This window comes from Entelurus aequoreus, linkage group LG10 (genome assembly GCF_033978785.1).
Source record: "Entelurus aequoreus isolate RoL-2023_Sb linkage group LG10, RoL_Eaeq_v1.1, whole genome shotgun sequence".
In the NCBI taxonomy this organism is placed as follows: domain Eukaryota; kingdom Metazoa; phylum Chordata; class Actinopteri; order Syngnathiformes; family Syngnathidae; genus Entelurus; species Entelurus aequoreus.
In genome coordinates this window covers 12949539-12965959 of record NC_084740.1, presented here as the reverse complement: position 1 = coordinate 12965959, position 16421 = coordinate 12949539, and the positions used below count along the sequence as shown (strand labels likewise).

Here is a 16421-nt window from a genome sequence, read left to right as displayed (position 1 = left end):
CTTTACACACTGATGTCGCTTGTTGATGCAGTACAGCCTGAGGGATCGAAGGTCACAGGCTTAGCTGCTTGCGTGCAGTGATTTCTCCAGATTCTCTGAACCCTTTGATGATATTACGGACCGTAGATGGTGAAATCCCTAAATTCCTTGCAATAGCTGGTTGAGAAAGGTTTTTCTTAAACTGTTCAACAATTTGCTGGCGCATTTGTTGACAAAGTGGTGACCCTCGCCCCATCCTTGTTTGTGAATGACTGAGCATTTCATGGAATCTACTTTTATACCCAATCATGGCACCCACCTGTTCCCAATTTGCCTGTTCACCTGTGGGATGTTCCAAATAAGTGTTTGATGAGCATTCCTCAACTTTATCAGTATTTATTGCCACCTTTCCCAACTTCTTTGTCACGTGTTGCTGGCATCAAATTCTAAAGTTAATGATTATTTGCAAAAAAAAAAAAGTTTATCAGTTTGAACATCAAATATGTTGTCTTTGTAGCATATTCAACTGAATATGGGGTGAAAATGATTTGCAAATCATTGTATTCTGTTTATATTTACATCTAACACAATTTCCCAACTCATATGGAAACGGGGTTTGTAGTTAATGTAGATGCCCATATCGGCTGTACAAATTTACTTTACAAAAGAGAAGTGTGCGATACTTCTCTTGTTGCCTTATTTGTATTTGACTTTATTATATGGATTTATATTATTATTTGGTGCAGCCGGGCCGGAGCAGGAGGGGATAGAAAGAGAAAAAAAAGAAGACAGAGGGGGAAATTGTGCGGACAAGAGGGGGATTAGACAGAGAGACAACAACAACAACAGCAAACACAACAATGACAATAACAACAACAACAGAACAACATCAGCAGATAGGAATAGTATGTAAAAGTGATAGCAAAGAAGCAGTTAGTGAAATAAATAATACAGAAATGACAATGAGCATTATTACACTACAAATGGAGCAATACAAGTACCAATAGAAATAGCACTATTGATAATGAATATTAACAATAATATACCTCTATTATCAACAATGCAATTGTTCAAATGCAACAATACATATATGTAATGATAACTTGAAATACAAAAGAAAGCAGATAAATGGAAGGGAAGAAAGAGAAGCCAACTATATTAACCTTGTAGATTGTTATAGTAACAATACGTTAAGCTTTGTCAGTGTGCCATGTGTTACCCAGTTTCCCCTAGGGCAACAACGTTAATTTATGTTTGATGAAACGTGATTATGTGCATGAGTGTATGTATGTATATGTACTTGTATATGTACAGTATGTGTATGTTTGTACAGTAAATGTATTCGTACAGTATGTGTATATGTGTGTTTGTACAGTGAATGTATATGTACCCTGCACTTTTAATGAGCGTTGTCGTCACACAGACAGACGGAAAGATCAAAGAGAGACAACACTTTTAACTGATTTTATCAAACATATTTGTCACATCTGCATGCATTTTGCTGTCATTTCAACATTGGTCCGTGTCTGTGTTCTGTGTGTAGTGTTAAGAGACGGGTTTCAGTCTGCTTGTTGGACTTCCAATGATCACATTTAAACAAACCGTACATTTGAAAGCACACTTCACATATGTGTTGTATTTCAAAACTGTTCACAACATAAATATTAAAAATGACAAAAGACTGATAGACAGAGTTAAATAAAAATAAATAGGTACTGAAACTATCAATAAGATTCGTCAGAAAGCGAGACAATGTCACGCTATTTATGTTCCCACAACAGTTTCACTTTCGTTCCCAGTGGGCAGATGTTCCGTCACATCGTGCACTGACTATTTGTTACTTCCTCTTTATATTATCTACTGACATATATTTCCCACATACGTTGTTTTTCTCACACTTGCGTGACTCGCATACGTTGAAAGTATCAGGAGTTCAATTCCAAAGCAGCAGCTGTTTTAAAAGCAGTTATGGCTTCTCATCTTGAATCATCAGTCCGTGTTCAGCTGCACATTAAAGTCCATGCTAGGGTTTATCTCTCCCGTTAGAGCTGTCAGGAATGGGAAAGCTTCCCCTGTTTCCAAGTCATTCACGGCTATTTTATTCCTTCTTGTAACGTCTATAATAAAGTTGTCTTTGTGCTGCTGCATGGTTTCAGCCTCTTGGACCATGCGTTGGAGGCACCAGATGCACTGGGCTGCACCAGAGCAGATGCATGACTGAGTTCCCGCCTTGTAGCCGGAGATCGCTTCGGCTAAAACCACACCTGGGAGGATCTGTTTCGACTCCTCGTCCCCGACATGATTCCTCAGGCCAGGGCATTGGCTGTGATAATTTCCCAACGTTCCTACATCGTTCAAGGTGGAGGAGTCCAATTTATACCTGAGCCCCACCTCACTATCCTCCTTCCTCTTGTCAGTATTATCCAGTTGGGGATAAACTATCCCATTGTCCCTTGAACACTCCGTTCCTGCCATGCTCTCGCAACCGCTGTCCTCCTGTCTCCTCAGCCCTTCAGTGGACCCCATGCTAAGGCCGCTGTCCAGGCTAGTCCTCCGGTCTTTGTCTGTTTGATCTTCGTATTCCAAAACATGAAGTGTGACCGGGTTTTTCACTTCTGTTCTGCGGCCAGACAGGAACCAGCCTTTGTCTATGACAACTTCCATTGAGCTCTCTCTTACAGATAGTGGCCGCCAGTCACGTGCAGTGCATTTCTGGAAAGAGAACATGTCATGTGATGTAATTACTCTTATTAGACTCTACTAACACTGACACAAATGGTCAGTAACTATTGGCCAATCAGAACGTTTTAAGACGTTTTGCTTGACTGGCGCGTTTTTCATCCAATCTTGTTCATATTTTACAAACATAATACGCAGACCAGCCCTGCACCATGTCTGGGCCTGATCACGCATCCACACAACATGGTTAGTTTAAGGCAGGGGTCACCAACCTTTTTGAAACCAAGAGCTACTTCTTGGGTACTGATTAATGCGAAGGGCTACCAGTTTGATACACACTTAAATAAATTGACAGAAATAGCCAATTTGCTCAATTTACCTTTAACTCTATGTTATTATTAATAATAATGATATTTACACTTAATTGAACGGTTTAAAAGAGGAAAAAAAAAGACAATTAAATTTTGAAACATAGTTTATCTTCAATTTCGACTCTTTAAAATTCAAAATTCAACCGAAAAAAAGAAGAGAAAAACTAGCTAATTTGAATCTTTTTGAAAAAAATGTATGGAACATTATTAGTAATTTTTCCTGATTAAGATTAATTTTAGAATTTTGATGACATGTTTTCAATAGGTTAAAATCCAATCGGCACTTTGTTAGAATATATAACAAATTGGACCGAGCTATATTTCTAACAAAGACAAATCATTATTTCTTTTAGATTTTCCAGAACAAAATTTTTAAAAGAAATTCAAAAGACTTTGAAATAAGATTTAAATTTGATTCTACAGATTTTCTAGATTTGCCAGAAGAATTTTTTTGAATTTTAATCATAATAAGTTTGAAGAAATATTTCACAACTATTCTTCGGCGAAAAAACAGAAGCTAAAATGTATTTATTATTATTTACGATAAAAACAATACATTTACTTGAACATTGATTTAAATTGTCAGGAAAGAAGAGGAAGGAATTTAAAAGGTAAAAAGGTATATGTGTTTAAAAATCCTAAAATCATTTTTAAGGTTGTATTTTTTCTCTAAAATTGTCTTTCTGAAAGTTATAAGAAGCAAAGTAAAAAAAATTAATGAATTTATTTAAACAAGTGAAGACCAAGTCTTTAAAATATTTTCTTGGATTTTCAAATTCTATTTGAGTTTTGTCTCTCTTAGAATTAAAAATGTCGGGCAAAGCGAGACCAGCTTGCTAGTAAATAAATACAATTTAAAAAATAGAGGCAGCTCACTGGTAAGTGCTGCTATTTGAGCTATTTTTAGAACAGGCCAGCGGGCTACTCATCTGGTCCTTACGGGCTACCTGGTGCCCGCGGGCACCGCGTTGGTGACCCCTGGTTTAAGGGTACATATTAGGCAAAACCAACTTTTCCTATTGGTACCTGTTTTTGTGTATGTGGGATCTGCAGAAGTCTCAAAAATGTTGAAATCAAACCATGGAAGCATGGCGGAGATATTTATAAAACAATCTTGCCTATCTTCATACTTCCTCGAAATGAGTCGTTGGGAATTTGCCCGATTTTATATATTATTCCCAATTGTGACATCAGCGGATATCTCCATGTATGGTAGAAATTTACCCTAAGATAAATGCGCGAGTCCGACATTGTAGTCCGACCTTATAGTCAATAAGTTCCCTATTTTTCTCTATCCTTTTGTCGTGAGGGAAACTGGCTCGTACATGCACGTGCATCCTCCGCTATTGCTATTTCCAATACAAACTAGCGTGTAGTTCTAACTTACATCTGTCAGGAGACTACATATGGAAGCGCTAAAAACGACTACATAGCTGACGGGAGGGAAGAAGACGCAGTGAATAAGACCTGCCACAAAACGGTGCAAGCAACGGCCAGAAAGTCGGTCTGTAAAACGTAATATACTGTATGCAAAACAATGACCAAAGAACCGCCATTACATGTTATGTAGACCACAAGGAAGTGTTTTCAATTTAGAAAAAAAAAAATCATAATATAACACCTTTAAGTTGAGCAGAGCTAGCCAGTGAGCTAAAAGCCCTGCCGGGCTGTCAACCCGCTTTCCACACTAGCTCTTGATGGACCGCTCTAATGCTGATAACATTAGAACTTTTTTCATAGTTCTGGATCTAAAAAAGGATGTCTACAGCAGACCCTTCGCTCAAAAATGAGAGAAAAAGAAGGTAAGCTGCTACTATTGTATTGTGCGTCCTCTTCTACTGATGTTTTCCCCAAGATTCTTGAGGAAATGCTGAATTAGCATGGTGATCTGCAGTTGCACCAGCCACTGCCGCAAGCCTGTCATAGTTGGCCTCCCTCTCCTCAGCTTCGGCTTCAGGTTTAAAACATGTCAGTTGAAGTCCGCAATTGAGCTTTAATTGGTCTTCTTCAGCTTCTTCATCAGGAGAATCCGAATGCTACATTTTTTACTCAAAACTTGATTTAGAGTCGTCTTGCAAAGAAGCCACAATTCCAGTTTATATTTATTTTTTGCTCATAATGTTAACCATATCCGTTTTTAACGTAATCTCGGTGATAAAAACCTGCAATTTATTGATCAAAATAATAGTTTTACATGATCCTTACTGTCTATGCGGGGAAATGGGCCCCTGTTCTTGTAGATGACGTCACACCAAGAGCGGGCGGCTAATCGAGTCTGGCAATGGAAAGGGGCCGTTTAAACTAAAGTTTCTACCCACTACTCAAAAACTGATGTTATGGGAGATTATTGTTAGATTCATTTTCATGAGCAAAAAACTCATGAAGAGAATGTGTTAGTGTCATCTGGATGCTATGGGTCCTTAAAGGCGTTGGAGGGTAACGTTTACACAACGCACAGCCACACAAACTGGCTTCAATTTTACAGAATGCGCTTGTCAGTCAGATGTGTACTAAATTAAATGCTGATTGGGCTCAACACCTGAAAGTTTGGGTTTTTTAGACTGCAAACAGGCTCAAGTAGTCAAACTTTGGGGTGTATGTGTTTTACCAAATTCACCCCATTTGTGTGAAATTGTGTTTTTCCTAATTTTTTCCCCACAAGACTGTTCTATACTGTATTACATGTGACCTAAAGACAATGTCTACGAATGTTGTCATTCATCCAGGTCATTGTAATTTCAGGGCATTCGATGGATCGCAACTGGACTGTTTGGTTTGTCTAAGAAGACGTTTCGCCTCCAGGTAGGCTTCATCAGTTCATGCTCATAGACTTAGATTGGTGAGATCTAGTCTTAGACTTAGATTGGTCAGATCTACTCTTAGACTTAGATTGGTGAGATTTAGTCTTAGACTTAGATTGGTCAGATCAGACCAATCTAAGTCTATGCGCATGAACTGATGAAGCCTACTAAAACGTCTTCTAAGACAAACCAAACAGTCCAGTTGCGATCGACTGAACGCCCTGAGAACCTAAAGGCAATGTTTTATGTGCATACCAGTGCGGCAGGCGTCTTCACTGGACGATTCAGGTGACAAAGGAGGCCAATGGCTGCCACGGACACCAAAGCCAGCACGCCCAAAGTGGTCAGGGATGCCACAGCAGTTATGAACCACACTGTTAGGATGCGAAACATAAACACTTCAGCCGGCATGTGAGTGTAAATATATTTAAATGTTTGGAAATACAGTATGCTTAGTACAAAGCTGTTTAAACGTTTGCATCCAAGGGATGTACACTAAAAGAAATAAAGGGATGTGGAGGCCAAATTAAACACATAAAAATGTTGGTAACAGGGCTGGGCTCAGGGCTTAACCACCCCTCAGTGATCATTGAAATATCAAATACAGAGAAAAAATGTAGTGCAATTACTTTTGGTCGTCTGAAAGTATGGGACTTGTGGAATGTTCCACATTTTCCTGAGGGGGTCAGGGTAACAGGACTGAGTTAAAACCAAAGGATGCGACTTAAGTGTGAATTTTAACAATGTTTTTTCAACTTAACTTAAAGTATAGTTAGAATAAGGAGTAATACAAATATGTACAACATTTCTGAAGGATTTAAATTATTATATTTCATGGAAAAGTCGAGTATTAGGGAAACAAGCGTTCAAGCTTTAAAGTGTTTAACTTGCTTTATTAAATATACAATCAGATTAATGTACAGGACACTTTACTTAATAAATTAAATGTTTATAGTTAATGTTATGAATGTTATTTCCTGGGGAGGCAAATGGCGTGGATCAAGTGTAATGGCCCTTATACATTTAAAGAAAACAACTATTTACTGTTCTTTTTGGTTTTCTTGTTCATTTTAAAATTTGAACAACAAATAGCTGTGGGCCAGAATTTGGACACCACTGCTCTATAAGAAGCCCTACTTTTGCTCACCATGTTCTGGAAGGTGTAGGCATTGTTCCGGCGACAAATTGCTCGTGGATAGAGCGCCGTTTCCCTCCACCATGATGCTGATGCAGTACTCAACCCCCCAGTGAAGAGAAGTGAAAGTTTTAGACCCCTGATCTAAGCCATCCGTCAGATATGATATGGTCTTCTGCAAGATTAAAATGACAAACAGGTCAATTCATCATACTTTGATCAATCATACTTGGTTGATTTATCTTTTAAAATGTATCTTATGGTTGATTACTTTGTCATCTTGACCTTTTTCCTCCAAGTACATGATGTATGTAACCCCAAATGGAAAGAGTTTTCTCAGAACAGGTTTTTGATGAACATGGACCGTTATAGTGCTGGATGTGGCGTATAAAGTGAAGGATGGAGGCTGCAGGTTGCCTGTAGGGTAAGAAAAAAATCCATCTAAAGTCAGTATTAAATGGAATTTCACCAAGATTCACAAAATGTCATAGATTTTAAGATAGCTTGTGTCAGTGGTTACTGTGTTTACATTTATCCGCAAACCATCCGATGTAGAAAAATGACCTCTTCCCTTTCCATATACATAAATTAACAGGATCCAAAACCCAGATCAAAACTGAAACAGATTAAATTATTCCTGTATGTATATATATATATATATATATATATATATATATATATATATATATATATATATATATATATATATATATATATATATATATGTATATATATATATATATATATATATATATATTAGAGATGTCCGATAATGGCTTTTTTGCCGATATTCCGATATTGTCCAACTCTTAATTACCGATTCCGATATCAACCGATACCGATATATACAGTCGTGGAATTAACTCATTATTATGCCTAATTTTGTTGTGATGCCCCGCTGGATGCATTAAACAATGTAACAAGGTTTTCCAAAATAAATCAACTCAAGTTATGGAAAAAAATGCCAACATGGCACTGCCATATTTATTATTGAAGTCACAAAGTGCATTCATTTTTTTAACATGCCTCAAAACAACAGCTTGGAATTTGGGACATGCTCTCCCTGAGAGAGCATGAGGAGGTTGGGGGGGGGGGGGTGTATATTGTAGCGTCCCGGAAGAGTTAGTGCTGCAAGGGGTTCTGGGTATTTGTTCTGTTGTGTTACGGTGTGGATGTTCTCCCGAAATGTGTTTGTCATTCTTGTTTGGTGTGGGCTCACAGTGTGGCGCATATTTGTAACAGTGTTAAAGTTGTTTATACGACCACCCTCAGTGTGACCTGTATGGCTGTTGACCAAGTATGCATTGCATTCACTTGTGTGTGTGAAAAGCCGTAGATATTATGTGATTGGGTCGGCACGCAAAGGCAGTGCCTTTAAGGTTTATCGGTGCTCTGAACTGCTCCTTACGTCCGTGTACCACTCCGTACAGCGGCGTTTTAAAAAGTCATACATTTTACTTTTTGAAACCGATACCGATAATTTCCGATATTATATTTTAAAGCATTTATCGGCCGATAATATCGGCAGTCCGAAATTATCGGACATCTCTAATATATATATATACATATATACATATATATATATATATATATATATATATATATATATATATATATATATATATATATATATATATATATATATATATATATATATATATATATATATATATATATGTATATATATATATATATGTATATATATATATATATATATATATATATATATATATATATATATATATATATATATATATATATATATATATATATATATATATATATATATATATGTATATATATATATGTGTGTGTACGACAACACAACATTAACATGACTTAATGTAAAAAAAAGAACCTTAATGTAACAATAGCATAAGATTACAAAATAACATAGCGTAAAATAACAAATAACACCAAAGTGTAATATAACATATAGTGACATAACATAACATTGCATAACTTAACATAACTGTTATGGTATCCATCTTGTTTGATATGCATAACTGTTAAGCAATGTTATGTTATGCCATAACTACATAACGTAACATCGCATAACACGACATATAACGACCTAACATAACATAGCATATAACGATATAAGGTAGCATAACATAACGACATAACATAACATCGCATTACACAACATATAACAGCATAACATAACATCACATAGCACAATATATAACGGCATAACATAAAATAATACATTTAACGACATAATATAACATGTAACGATATAACATAGCATAACATAACGACATAACATTACAACGCATTACACAACATATAACAGCATAAGGACATAACATAAAATAATACATTTAACGACATAATATAACATGTAATGATACAACATAACATAACGACATAACATAACGCATTACACAATATATGACCGCATAACATACAATAATATAACATATAATGAAATAACATAACATAAAACGACAAAACATAAAATAACATAACATATAATGACATAACATAACATAAAACGACAAAACATAGGATAACATAACATATAATGACATAACATAACATCGCTGAACATAACATATAATGACGTAACATAATATTGCATAACATATAACGACATAACATATATCCACATAACATAACATAAAATGTAACAACTTAACATACTGTTCCTATAACGACATACGTAACAACATATAATGACATAACATAGCATAACATAACATGCAACATATCATGCAACAACATAACATTTAATGCTGCTTACTTGTATTTGGTAGAAATTTCTTCATCGTCCACTCAGACGTGATGTTTCTCTCTACTGTCTGAACTCTGACCTTGTAGGCATGTCTATAGTCCTGTATGAGCCTGCTTAGGTCACAGTAGGTCTTTGTGACCCCCGTGCAGCCGCCAACCATGTCCCATGTTCCAGGATACCTGACAGCACAAATAAAACCGTCAAAATGAGACTTTTTGTACAATATTAACATCTAGAGTTTGCATAAATGTTATTAACAAGTTAAACGACTGTAGTTGGTAGTGGGAAGGACAACATACTTGCCCATTTGTACATTGTACTTGATGTCTGATGTGGCATTTCTCGGTTTATTCCAAAGGACGATCACCTCGCCATCAACAACATTCACTGACAGTTTTAAATCTTGTCCTGTTGACAAAAAACAAACAAACTTGTATTTCTTACAAAACCAAAAAAATACATCAAAGTGTATTTTACAAATCCCTTAGGTCAGGGGTCGGCAACCCAAAATGTTGAAAGAGCCATATTGGACCAAAAATACAAAAAAAAATCTGTCTGGAGCCGCAAAAAATTAAAAGCCATATTACATGTGTCATGAGATATAAATGTAATTAAGAGGACTTAAAGGAAACTAAATGACCTCAAATATATCTACAAATGAGGCATAATGATGCAATATGTACATATAGCTAGCCTAAATAGCATGTTAGCATCGATTAGCTTGCAGTCACGCAGTGACCAAATATGTCTGATTAGCACTCCACACAAGTCAATAACATCAACAAAACTCACCTTTGTGCACTCACGCACGACGTTAAAAGTGTGGTGGACAAAATGAGACAGAAAAAGTGGCATAAGACACGTCCTAGAAAGTCGGAGAAATTTATACATGTAAACAAACTATACGGTGAGTTCAAGGACCGCCAAAATAAGTAGGAAAAAACGGCGCTCGCCAAATACTCGAATGAGTGAAGCATGTTTAATATAAACAGTGTGATTTATAACAATTAGGGAGGTTTGTGTCATGTTTGTCCTCCTACAGAAACCATACTAAAACAAAAAAATACATTTTTTCCCCTCATCTTTTTCCATTCTTCATACATTTTTGAAAAATCTCCAGAGAGCCACTAGGGCGGCGCTAAAGAGCCGCATGCGGCTCTAGAGCCGCGGGTTGCCGACCCCCGCCTTAGGTTGTTTTGGTGAAAACACGATTAAAAATCCATTCATGGAACAATCTTGCACAATACTGTATTTTGAAGATCCCTGATGACGCTTATCTTTCTCTTTCCATTATGATCGTTTGACTTTTTCTGGCCCAGTGGAAACTTCAGAATGTAATATAAATATGAAATAAACTGCAAAATGAAATAAGATTAATTTTACATTAATCAGGTCAAGGCTTAATTATTTATACAGCACAATTTTAAAAACAGCGACTACTGTCCCAAAGTGATCTATAAATTAAAAACAGACTTAATTGAATTGAAAAACTTACATTTAAAATCATTAAATGAACTAAAAACATTTAATAAAATGCACGATAAGTACTGTAAAAACAAGTCTACATACATCTAAACCCACCAAAAAATGTAATTGTTAAAACAAGTAAACAATAAAACAAGGAATGTCTATTACAATAGTAAAAAGGCATACATAAAAACATATGCTTTAAATGTTATGTTATAATAACAATCAGCATAATCCTCCCACAATTATAAACATATTTGTTTGAATACTTAAACAACAAAAGTGTCATTACCTGACCCAATGATGATGTTAGAAAAAAGCATGAAGGCAATGACGAGTGTCTTGTGGCTCATTGTTATTATCTTACAAACTGGCATAATCCTTAAAGCAGCCTCTTATTCCAAGCATCACGCAGACCCAACAACCCAAGCAGACTTCGTTTGACCAACTGATTCCGCTGAGGGGATTCGGCTGTTTTAATGCTGTAACTATTTCAAACCCTCTTTGTCAGATGACACGTTTCCTGTTGTGGCGCTCTATCGCTCACAAGTCCCAACAAGGCTCGACCTTCCTCTTTTTCAGTTTCCCTCTTGCCTTATTGACTTTTCTGTTGATGACCTAATTCTCCACAGGGTTTTCACAAAATGTTTTTAAGTGAGACGACAGTTAATGACTTTGGAGTTCCCATTTCAGCCATTTTGATATGGTATGCATGAAGAATTATAAGCTAAATCCATCCATCCGTTTTCTACCGCTTATCTCTCTCGAGGTTATTATAAACATTCCCTAGAATGTTCATTATAATAATAATAATAATAATAATAATTCCGTGCCAGCCGGCGTGGCGTAGTTGGGAGAGTGGCCGTGCCAGCAACCTGAGGGTTCCTGGTTTGATCCCCAGCTTCTACCAACCTAGTCACATCAGTTGTGTCCTTGAGCAAGGCACTTCACCCTTGCTCCTGATGGGTCGTGGCCGCCATCAGTGTGTGTGAATGGGTGAATGTGGAAATAGTGTCAAAGCGCTTTGAGTACCTTGAAGGTATAAAAGTGCTATACAAGTATAACCCATTTACCATTTAGTTGTGAAAAACGTAAACGCATATAATCAGTTGATTTGCCTTCAGAAAGTCTTGAGTTGTAATCATACTAGGGTTATTGTCGATGTGTCATCATCGGCGGTCACTCGAAACGAGTATGACTGTCCCTATATGGAGGACGCCTGTGCGTGGAATCTTTTAATGTGGGGAGACTGGTGCACGGTCAGCCACCACACAGTCCTTGGCATTGAGCGGGCCAGGGTCCAGTGGCATGGAGACCAAGACGACTGGGGACCCGTCTTTGCTGCAGCCTTCATCCGCCTTCCCAGCCGTTGTGGTGCATTCCGCTGCCGCCATCTTCCGCCTGGTCCACCGTTGAGGCGGTTTTCACTATTCGCCCATAGCTGGGGTTATTTACCCATAGCTGGGACAGGGGTTGACTGGGCACCAGGGCATGTCCACACACCGGTGGGCCTGCATGCCCCGTCTCTGGGGCCCCCTGCTGCTCCGAGATCCCGTACAACTTAGCCTGGAACCGCGAGGTTCCAGTTACCGTGTGTGGCCACGAGGAGGCATGTACGAGTCTTGACAATGGAGAGGCTATGTACCGGCTGAGGAGGCTTATGCACTCGGCTCCTCTTTTCGCCCTCTGAGACAGAGGGCTAGCCGGCGGCACTAGCTGAAAGCAATGAGTATCAGGCAGAAGCAGCATGCAGCATAGCAAGCAAAAAGCGGCATGCAGCATGCACTAACTACAGGTACTACTACTCCAAGGCTACTGCACTAGACGCATCACATCGCCCTGTGCGATGTTTTCTGCACACACACACTGTCGATGTGTAAAGCATCTGGTATCCATCTTGTTTGAGATGCTCATTTTATATATTGATGTCATTTTGGGGGAGGTTTTAGTCCCCTGCACCTTTTATAGTCCAGAACTAATGTTACTCTATTGAATGGAGAAAGGTCAAAAACTAGCGGCAGGCGGAAAACGGCCCCTCGGACTGAAGCTTGTCTCTTTAGACCAGTGTTTTTCAACCACTATGCCGCGGCACACCAGTGTGCCGTGAGATACAGTCTGGTGTGCCGTGGGAGATTATGTAATTTCTCCTATTTGGGTTAAAAATATTTTTTGCAAACCAGTAATTATAGTCTGCAAATGATGCGTTGTTGTTGAGTGTCGGTGCTGTCTAGAGCTCGGCAGGGTAACCGTGTTATACTCTTCCATATCAGTAGGTGGCAGCCGGTAGCTAATTGCTTTGTAGATGTCGGAAACAGCGGGAGGCAGCATGCAGGTAAAAAGGTATGTAATGCTTAAACCAAAAATAAACAAAAGGTGAGTGCCCCTAAGAAAAGGCATTGAAGCTTAGGGAAGGCTACGCAGAACAAAACTAAAACTGAACTGGCTACAAAGTAAACGAAAACAGAATGCTGGACGACAGCAAAGACTTACTGTGGAGCAAAGACGGCGTCCACAATATACATTCGAACATGACATGACAATCAACAATGTCCCCACAAAGAAGGATAAAAACAACTGAAATATTATTGATTGCTAACACAAAGTAGATGCGGGAAATATCGCTCAAAGGAAAACATGAAACTGTTACAGGAAAATACCAAAAAAAGAGAAAAAGCCACCAAAATAGGAGCGAAAGACAAGAACTAAAACACTACACACAGGAAAACAGCGAAAAACTCTAAATAAGTCAGGGGGTGATGTGACAGGTGGTGACAGTACACCTTCTTTGAGACAAGAGCTACATTGATGCATTCTTGGTTATGGTTTGAAGTCATATCCAACAATTGCGACAACGAGTTTTTACTGTCAACTGAGTTTCGTTTTTTTAATGATTTCTGTTGGTGGTGTGCCTCCGGATTTTTTCAACACAAAAAATGTGCCTTGGCTCCAAAAAAGTTGAAAAACACTGCTCTTTGATTGGTTTTCTGGGACTGCCGTGTTGCCAACGTGACAATGATAGACCGCATGCAGCAGCTGACCAATCAGCAGTCGGATGCAGGATATTGTAAGACCGAGGACAGGATAGACTTTATTTATCCCACAATGGGGAAATGATGTGGTTGCACAAAATATCCACAAAAAATAAGAAAACATAGACATGAAAACAAGAGGGAAACATTAAAGAACACAAAGGACATTAAATACATTAAAAGAGCACTGAGCTGATGCAACAGGCTACATATAGCTACAAAAGTAAAACAGCAAAAAACAAAAAATGAGCAATAAATTATAGGTATTGCACATGTACGATTGCGCAATGCATACACAAACAACAAAAGAAAAGAAAACAAAAAAAAACTCTTTACCCCATACAAAATATGGTGGCCTATGCATGCTCCACACCATCGCCCTACGGCCACAGACAAGAACATACCCAACAAAGCAACCAAGAGAGCGACTCCATCATAGGCTGCCCACTAGCTCTTGGCCAACATCCGGTTTGTACGGAATAGCGAGAATTTGTCCAGGGAGACCTAAACGTCCGATAGATGCTTATTCTGCCAGGGCTCTGTGACCAACGTTCCCTCTAAGTGCAATTGCGCACTGCTCAAGCGTCCTCTGCGCACGGCAATTTTATGCCACGCACAAAATCGAATAAAAAAATAAGCGCATAACAATTTTCGACACACGGACACGACAGAGAAAACAGTTTTCGTCATCATTGTTCAAATATTGTAACGTCTGTCGAGACGCTTTGAGGACATGAATTCCATCCATCACTTTACTGAGCAAAACTCTTTATTGTCGGCCATAAACACATCACCAAAACATTAGTAAAAAAAAAAGATATCTAGCAAAACTGGTCATTTTCTGCAGTACAAACCAGACCAAAAGCAACTTTGTTATATCACTTGCGCCAACACATGCACATATGGCACTTAGCCAGTGATGCGTTTACAGCCACACAAAAAGTCGGACAACTCCAACACCACGCATGAAGTGTAATACCAGGTCGTTACACTATTATTTACCAATCAAATGTGTTCTTATTCTAGTGTCATTTATTAGGAATCTTAGTTTATAAATATTAATCATGAAATGCTGTTAGTATATTAAATAAATACTAATAAAAATATATTTTTTACAAACAGGAAGTTGCAGGAATGTACACATGATCCCTTGCTTACATCTCATTGTGCAACATGTGAATGCAATGTCTGAAAGGGGTACAAACTATTTCCAAAGCAGGACCTCCACCCAGACAAACAATACACAGTTTATGAAAAACAATATTTGTTGTTATTGTCATTGTAAGTGGGTCTAAACACTCATATTAGAAAATCTGTAAGAGAGCCAGTAGCTGCTCTCCAGTGCAAACATAGCCATGGGTCACTGAGACAGACCTAAAAGTTGAACTAGAAAAAAAAAACAATACCTTTGTAAGAAAATAAGAAAGTAAAGAAAGAAAATATAAGGTATTTTATCGACACATATTATTTCCCAGCTTTTGCGGGCCATATAAAATGACGTGGAGGGGCAGATCTGGCCCGCGGGCCTTGAGTTTGACACCTGTGCACTAGACACACCAATGAGCTTGTTTATAGATGCACAATAAAACTCCTCATAGGAAGTTGCCATTTGTTATAACTATGTGACATAATACAATGCACATTCATATCAAATATAAATGTGACAGATTGTAGCCAAAGGGTGATTTCCATCAGTATTTCATTGCAAAGAAACAAGCCCAAGGCTCCCACTAATTCAGCGTTACAGTCAGTTGCATTTTTCACAAGTGGTAAGCTGGAAATAATGCCGACATTAAACCGGTCTGTGGTGCAAAAAAGGTTGGGGACCCCTGTTTTATTGAAGTACCCCTGCTTTAACACATTTACCTTTTATTTAGTACACCGGTTCTTCTTGTTCTTGTCTCACAATGACAGGCAAAATTCCCCCCAAAAAGTGCAGTTCCCCTTTAAAATAACATGATATTCACTCTTAGTACATTTTAAAGCAGTTACTTTTCAGACGTGTACTTTTACTTTCAGCGAATAACTTTACTTTTACTTGAGTACATTTTAGCTCTTTCCACTTCTTGAATTACGAGAACGTGTTTTTACATTAAATGTCTTCAGCCTCAGTTTCCCCTTCAGTTTAACACCTTCTGTTTTTTTCTGGCCACATGACATTTAAAAAAACAAAACGGCTAAGTCGGCACACACGTAGAAACACTGTGAAAGTGAAACCGAAAA

At 37.9% G+C, this 16421-nt stretch overlaps 1 protein-coding gene across 4 annotated transcripts in view; it reads right to left on the bottom strand.

Annotated features, from left to right (window-relative positions):
- Positions 1–1428: 1428 nt before the first annotated feature.
- Positions 1429–16421, bottom strand: part of il10ra (interleukin 10 receptor, alpha) — a 48295-nt gene continuing 33302 nt past the window's right edge. For 2 of the 4 annotated variants that reach the window (XM_062060158.1, XM_062060157.1), the window contains exons 3-8: positions 10002–10110; positions 9712–9881; positions 7237–7382; positions 6978–7140; positions 6086–6204; positions 1429–2691 (exon numbers count right to left, since the gene is read on the bottom strand). In XM_062060158.1, the coding sequence (XP_061916142.1) occupies positions 1969–2691; positions 6086–6204; positions 6978–7140; positions 7237–7382; positions 9712–9881; positions 10002–10110 (1430 nt within the window). In that variant the 3' untranslated portion in view covers positions 1429–1968. Of the gene's footprint in view, positions 2692–6085; positions 6205–6977; positions 7141–7236; positions 7383–9711; positions 9882–10001; positions 10111–10494; positions 10866–11461; positions 11604–16421 lie in introns of those variants that run through there. The other 2 variants (XM_062060156.1, XM_062060159.1) reach the window with 2 other exon arrangements.